This window comes from Cyprinus carpio, chromosome B7 (assembly GCF_018340385.1).
Source record: "Cyprinus carpio isolate SPL01 chromosome B7, ASM1834038v1, whole genome shotgun sequence".
Lineage (NCBI taxonomy): Eukaryota > Metazoa > Chordata > Actinopteri > Cypriniformes > Cyprinidae > Cyprinus > Cyprinus carpio.
The window spans coordinates 26,842,112-26,849,646 of NC_056603.1; the positions used below are offsets into that span (position 1 = coordinate 26,842,112).

General features: G+C 38.6%; 1 protein-coding gene across 1 annotated transcript; it reads left to right on the forward strand.

Annotated features, from left to right (window-relative positions):
* Nucleotides 1-98: 98 nt before the first annotated feature.
* Nucleotides 99-7,059, forward strand: LOC109054911 (G1/S-specific cyclin-E1). The gene is made up of 12 exons (XM_042728137.1): nucleotides 99-336; nucleotides 810-863; nucleotides 1,008-1,095; nucleotides 1,180-1,242; nucleotides 2,047-2,210; nucleotides 2,523-2,658; nucleotides 4,382-4,528; nucleotides 4,707-4,802; nucleotides 4,912-5,046; nucleotides 5,701-5,812; nucleotides 5,939-6,096; nucleotides 6,326-7,059. The coding sequence occupies exons 2-12, from the start codon at nucleotides 847-849 to the stop codon at nucleotides 6,440-6,442; spliced, it is 1,233 nt and encodes a 410-aa protein (XP_042584071.1). The 5' UTR covers nucleotides 99-336; nucleotides 810-846; the 3' UTR covers nucleotides 6,443-7,059.
* The last annotated feature ends 476 nt before the right edge of the window (nucleotides 7,060-7,535 follow it).

Consider the following 7,535-nt stretch of genomic DNA (forward strand, 5'->3'; position numbering starts at 1 on the left):
GTCGGGATTTCGCGTGCCCGCTCCGTGCTGGTGTCAACCCCCCAGCGGCACCGTTAGCAGGGCTTCGTCGCCGTTAAAGCAGAGCGGGGATTTTAAATGACCCGCGTTGACGGCCCCTTTTAACGACTGCTGGCGGGTTATAAGACAAGGCGCAAAATTACTGGCGCCAGCTCAGAGCGAGCGGACTGCGGAACACATCACAGCTTAGCCATATGCTGCCTACTTACAATCTACTGGAGCGCTTTTACTAAATAATGCCTTGTGTAACACAATCCTAACTTTTGCATTCGAGGACATCCGTGGACAGAAGGCATTTTCAGAGAGCATCACAATAAGGTAACGTTACGTGCATTGCACAATCGTGGGGTTATTGTTAAAGATCGGTAAAAGTGACATTAAACATGTAAGATGCATTGAAAGGGTTCAGGGAAGCAAATTTGGGAATATCGGATTGCGGAGTCTTTAGTTTCTTAATTAAGCCGCTCAGAGAGCGGGTTCAGTGAAATGAGGAATAATGATTGGCTCGGCCATTTTCTGACTCCCATGGACAGAGCAAACGTGTAGTTTTAATACCAACGATAGAAATATGAGCATGCACTGGAGTCGCTTTGAAAATATAGACTGTGAAGTGCAAATGTCTGGGGTTTTGAAGTGATTAGTTGTGTTTTTCGTGTAGTTTTGACCTCTTGAACACTGCGCCCAGCTCTACTTCCCCGCGCCCAAAGCGCTTTGTGAAGATTTACATGAGGGGGTTGGGATTAAACGCCACAAATCGGACATTTTTATAAAGTAACATATTTATGTTTTAGGCTCTCGACACTCAAGAAGGTCACACGCGGGGATATCATGCCAAGCAAGAAAGTGTAAGTTTCGGTTTCGTGTCTTTTTAAGGCGGTTTTGATCAGCAGTGTGCATGGAAAGTTTACAGCAGCGAGTTAGCCCACTTAGTGACTTCCACGGATTTTCAGGTCAATGTGGAAATGTAACAATATCATTTTTCGATGCAGGCTACGAAAAGAGCAGGTTAACCCTACAGATGAAGCTCCTACAACTATTTCAGTGCGTCCCAGGAAGAGAAAAGCAGACGTGGCTATTGTAAGGACACCGGTCTTACACTAATACTTACATACTGAAAACTGAAAGATTAAGTCTCTGACTGTTTTGTTTTTGAATTTACAGCATTTACAAGATCCAGATGAAGAGATCACAGAGATGACAAGAAAGAAACCATGTGCTTCCCAGGTATAAATGAGTCATGACCGGTGTGTGTGTGTGTCCATAGGCCTCACCAGTCATGGCATATCAGTGATATTAAACTTCTTTCACTTTTATTTGAGTCTCTTCTGTAGATTGCAGAGTGATGTATAATGAGACCCGTGTCTAAAATGTACTGAAACTATGTAATATTATCTGTGATAAATGTATACATAGATTTTGAACCTAATATCAAGGCCACAACAATGTTTTGGACAATGTCTTTTTGGATGGAGCGAGGCAGAGTTGTAATGGTCTTTATATTTAAAGGGACTCAATTAAAGATTTAAATGGTTTTAAGGGAATAAAGGAAGAAAAGAACAAAACTCTTGTCAAGTAATACATGTCTAACTACTTGCATCTTAACTTACAATCTTTCACTGGTAAAAATTGAAGTGTCACACTGGAATTCATGTTTGGTGCCTGTAAACGATATCTGCCTGTTTTGAGAGATTTTTGACAGACTGCTGAGTTAGACCAGTCTAAAAATGTAAATTTTAAAACATTTTGTCAACAAACAGAGCAGTGTCAAGTTTATTAAAATATCTATGCTGGTCACAGCCCTGCATAACAAAGTTATCGTCAACCACATTTTTATCGTGAGTGGTTCAGGTTAATATCACAGCTTGAATTTACATCGCAAGCTGTTTTTGTGTCATGGAAGGTCCTTTTCGAAATGCCTTTGAAGCCTGTCCTAGTTGAAGAGGGTGGGCTGTTGTATTTGTTTATATACATTAGAGCGCTTACCTTTTATTTTTTTAAGTTCTTCTCTCCTCTTGTCCTCCTGCACAGGCCTGCTGGAATCCCGACACTGGTTACACAAGCCCATGCAGGCGGATCCCCACACCTGATGAAGTCGAGGAACCGGTTGCTGTTGGCAGCGTGGGATTCACACAGTACGCCTCAGAAAACATTTTCATCACCCCTACGCGCTCTACCCCTCTGCCGGCCCTCTGGTGAGATATTTATGACTTTTTGAACTTTTCGCTATGTTCGAGTGACATGTCTAAATATTGGCCTGTAGAATATCTTGTCTGACAAGAATCCTTAATACAGCCTTAATGAGTATCCTGTGATGTGTATGGTGTTACATGCAAAAGTTAACATTCTAGAGATTTGTCAACATGAGCATTGATCTTAAGCCCAAACCACTTTAGTTTTATTTGTTCAGACAATTTGTTGCTTTTGGTCTATCATATCAATAGGTGAATCACTTGTGTTTTGGAACATTTACATGCATTAACTCTCAATATTGTAATTTCACATAGCTGGGCAAGCAAAGATGACGTGTGGAACAACCTGCTCAGAAAAGACAAACTCTACCTGCGAGATACACACGTTATGGAGAGACATCCAAATCTTCAACCCAAAATGAGAGCAATTCTGCTGGATTGGCTAATGGAGGTTTGTAATCGTTGTTTAACCATTCACACGTCTTAATCTGATCTCACTAAGAGGGGTGGGGATGCCAAAAGTTCCTTCATTCTTGTCTAAACCGCAAGTTGTTTACAAAACCTGAGAACTTGGGGAACAGCCTTTTCTTAAATTAAAAGCTAACTACAAGTACAGCCCAAAGTACACTTCGCGTTTGATGCAAACACTCCATCCTTTTGATAGCATTCCTGATCAACACATGCAGAAAATAACATTTCATCCTGGTGCAGTGTTTGTTCTGTCCATATTCTTTAATTTCAGTGAACATCGTATTTGGCTGAAATGAAAGAATATCTACTATCTAGACCCACGCGCTCTTCACATTTTGTATCTCTCTTACTGCTTCAGACGTTTGTTCTATTCGAACGTAAGTGCCCTGCGAAGTGGACATATATTCTGCCATGATTCCAGTTCGAAGCGAACGTATATGTTCCATTTAAAGGTCATTAAAGTGTACAAGACGTGAATTTAAATTGGATTTATTTACAGATGCATTTTTGTCACACTCTAGTAAGTTTCGTCTGTGTGAGAAGATGCTGCAGGCCGTGGCTTAGCGCTAACATGTGAATGAATGTTCCGAAGTGAAGTAAACTTCAACAGTTTTCCCCTGCTCAGGGAGTAGGGAGCAGTGAACACTGTGTAGGGATCATGTCATTTGGAACACAGTTCATGTGCGGAGCTCACTTCTAATGAGCTGGTTATCTGAATCAGGTGTGTTAACAGAGAGAGACATGCAAAATATGCAGAGCGGGGGGATTGCGAGGACTGGAATTGAGAACCGCTGATCTAGATAACGCTGTGAATGTTTATGGCTATCATGGGATGCAAGGGTTTTTTTTTTTTTTTTTTTTTTTTTTTTTTAAATCTGTTGGATGTTGACTTAATATCTTTGAATATATTCCTTTTGGCTTTAATTAACATTTCCTCAAGAAACAGGCGAGAATGAATGAGATGTCCACCATGATTTCTGTTCTTTTCAACAAAAAAGCACTTGAACACGACCAACTCATAATTACAACTTCGGAAGTAGAAAGTTTCTGCTAGCATGTGCTGTGTCTAGTAGTTTATTTTTCTCTCATCAATTTATATTCAAAAATAAAATATTGCTATTAGTAGCATGCAAGTACAAGTACTTGTGCACTATGCTGATGATGAAATATACGTCATAATAGGGGTTTAATGGTACATGTATTCATAACAAAAAATTTGGCATGACTTTAGTCAGATGCATTTGATATGGCTCATGCGTTCTGCATTTCAGGATCATTTTACTCAGTGCATATCTTGCAACTTACCATTGTGTAAAAGTTCACATAAGTGTTTCCTTTGTGCATAAAGGCCTGCCGTAACAACATGCAAGGTTCTGTTAAGTTTCTCAAACTTCATTGAATAAAAGTGGCAAACCACAAAATAGTTCTGACTAAAATGCATTTTGCATTCAAAAGTGAAAGCACTTAATCTATTCTCTCATTTACAACATGAACTGCATTACAAAGAATATGCTGCATTTTTGTTGTACTGTTACAGCCCTAAATCACATGCACTAAACACATATCTTGACAAATGCATAAAGGTTAAAGTTTTCTGGAAATTAATGGTTTGGTTTCTTTTCTCAAGAGTAGAAAAATGTTGTATAGTGAATCTTGACAGTAATTGACATCTGCTGTTTTTTTTTTTTTTTTTTTTTTTTCAGGTTTGTGAGGTGTACAAGTTACACCGAGAGACGTTTTACCTGGGTCAGGATTACTTCGATCGCTTCATGGCCACACAAGACAATGTTCTCAAAACAACACTACAGCTTATAGGCATCTCCTGTCTCTTCATCGCTTCCAAAATGGAGGTGTGTTTTACTTGTAGATGCCTTTCTAGTTCAGCCTGAATTTGAGAACTGTATTATCCTTGCAGTGTAAATTTGCATTTTAAGAACTTGTTTCAAAGTGGAAGTGCTACATTTGTCTCAATGTTGTAAGCTTAATGTAATTAGATTTACATTTTTTGTTTTTTTGTTTTTTCCAAAGGAAATTTACCCTCCTAAGGTGCATCAGTTTGCTTACGTTACTGATGGGGCCTGCACAGAGGATGACATTCTTAGCATGGAGATTATCATCATGAAGGTATATTATCTTCATATCATCATTTAATCTCAGTACTGTGCCTAAACCTGCAGCCTTGCTGCTTTTATGATGTATTGGACTACTCTTCACACCATTTGTGCTTCTTCAGGAGTTGAATTGGAGTTTGAGTCCTTTAACCCCAGTGGCTTGGCTCAACATCTACATGCAGATGGCCTATCTGAAGGAGACTGCTGAAGTTCTCATGGCCCAGTACCCACAGGCTACATTTGTGCAGATTGCAGAAGTAAGACGGCACAATTAATCACATTAAAATCACAATATGGTGTGTGACTATATTTACCACCAAAAGGCTCTGGTTCAATTAAATTTATATTCTGCACATGTTGTGTCAGCAGTGGGAAGGCTTGAAACAGTTACACAGGCTACTGATTTTAGTTTTCTTAAAGCTGCTCCCAGTTTATGAATGCACCCTACAAAGTCCATTTGTAGAGCTGCACTGAAAATGTGCTTTAAAGCCCTAATCCACCCGAAAAAATAATGTAATTTAGTCATCCTCATTTTGAGAAGTGACTTTGTGTGTCCATACAATGGATGTTACTTGTGTTCTTCTGTGGAAGATGATATTTTGAAAAAAGTCATAGAGGTTTGGAATGGCATGAGAGTGATGAAATAATGACATAATTTTTATTTTTGGGTGTCCCTTTTGACAACAGAACTCATCCAAATTGCATTTTAAAAGAATGTAATTCCAGACATCATTCAGTACAAGTTACTGTTACTTTACCAGAGTTGGAACGAGGAACATATTTAAAAATTGTGAACTACACACTGAAATTTTATGTAAACCTGTTTAACTACATTGTGTTTATAACCTTGTGTTGTGGATGCCTCTTTCTTTTATGATTTACTTATTGTGGCTTTCTTTATTTTGTTTCAGCTTTTAGATCTGTGTATACTGGATGTAAGAAGTCCGGAGTTCTCTTATGGTCTTCTCGCAGCTTCTGCACTCTTCCACTTCTCTTCTCTAGAGCTAGTGATGAAAGTTTCAGGTATGATATTTTTTCTTTTTTTTTTTTTTTTTTGTGCATTTCTTTTCAATGCCTCTATTTATCCAAGCATTTACATCACAATTGACTTATGGAATTGGAAGTGACCTTTGATTTACTTGGTTTCAGGGCTGAAGTGGTGTGACTTGGAGGAGTGTGTGAGATGGATGGTCCCTTTCGCCATGTCAATCCGTGAAGCAGGCAGCTCAACCCTCAAGACATTCAAAGGAGTCGCAGCAGATGATATGCACAATATCCAGACCCATGTCCCTTACTTGGAATGGCTGGTAAGTTTACTTTGTTTAAACTTCTTTTTGTTTAGTTTGTCTTAAATTAGATTTAGTCCCTGTTTGTTTGTGTGTGTGTGTATTCATGTACAAACAAAAATTGGGCTTAAACAGTAGCATCTATCTTGTTCTCACTACAGAATTTTGCATACATTTTCCCCAGCTGCAACATTTGTTTCTTTCACTTCCTCTGGCCTAAAGTTTTCTTGTTTCGTGTCTTATTTTTCAGGAAAGGGTGCACTCGTATCAGCTAGTGGACATTGAGAGCAGTCAGAGGTCTCCAGTTCCCTCTGGAGTGCTCACACCACCACCCAGCAGTGAGAAGCCCGAGAGCACAGTCTCCTGACTTCATTAATGTATGGAATAGGACACGACCCTGACTGATGAATTTAATGAAAATCAACAAATCAATGGCATTACAGCTTGAACCCAAGCATCAATTCACATGCGTCTGCATAAGACTCGAGACCAAAAAGTCCTATGCTTTTTTTTTTTTTTTCTTCATGTGAGACTTTTTTTGTTTTAATGGTCCAAAGGTTTAGTGGGTTTTTTTTTTTTTAGTTTCCAAATGTAGACTACCTGCCAAAATCTCAGAGCTGCTACTGGCTCTGATTGCTGCTAAAAGAGGGTGGGACTGGAGCAGATGGAAAGATGACCACAGAGATCCCCACACAAATATGGGCATGGGTTTCTGTGGCTCAGGTTGCCATTTGGACCAGCAAAATCCTGACAGGTTGTCATGGGGACTCGAGTCTCCAATGCCAGAAAGGACCAGAGAAATCACCAGCTTCAGAAGCTAGGACTCGGTTTTTATATTTAAGATTTTCCTCTGGTCGCCTCCCAAGTGTTTGCAACCAAATTTGACCATTCACTTTTTATAGGTTTATTTTTAAACAAGATGCTGCTACATTTCTCTATCATATGTCTAAATAAAGCCACTGTCTCAGACAGTTTTTACGTAAACCATGCTGATTTGTTTCATTTGTATAAATCACTACTAGTTGTGACTTTAAAATTTTGTAACATAAAATATCTTACGTGGACTATATTTAATTTCATTTAAGTTTTTGGTATATTTGTGTTAACATTTTACTTAAAAAAAAAAAGGTTTAACAATTCTAAATTTGTCAGTGAAACAAGATAAATGAGCAACTGTAGAAATTAAGGCATTGCCAAAAATAAAACATTTAGTTGGCAACTATTTTTAATTTCCCACCAAGGCTACACCCTGTAGTTCACCACATTAAATTTAATGCAAAAAACTCAAGTCTGTGTAATTTGACATACATGTAAAGAAGCACCCCAATTTGGCTGTTAATGGAACTGAAATAATTGAATTATGAACAGCCTTACAGGTGCATCTCAATAAATTAGAATGTCGTGGAAAAGTTCATTTATTTCAGTAATTCAACTCAAATTGTGAAACTTGTGTATTAAAT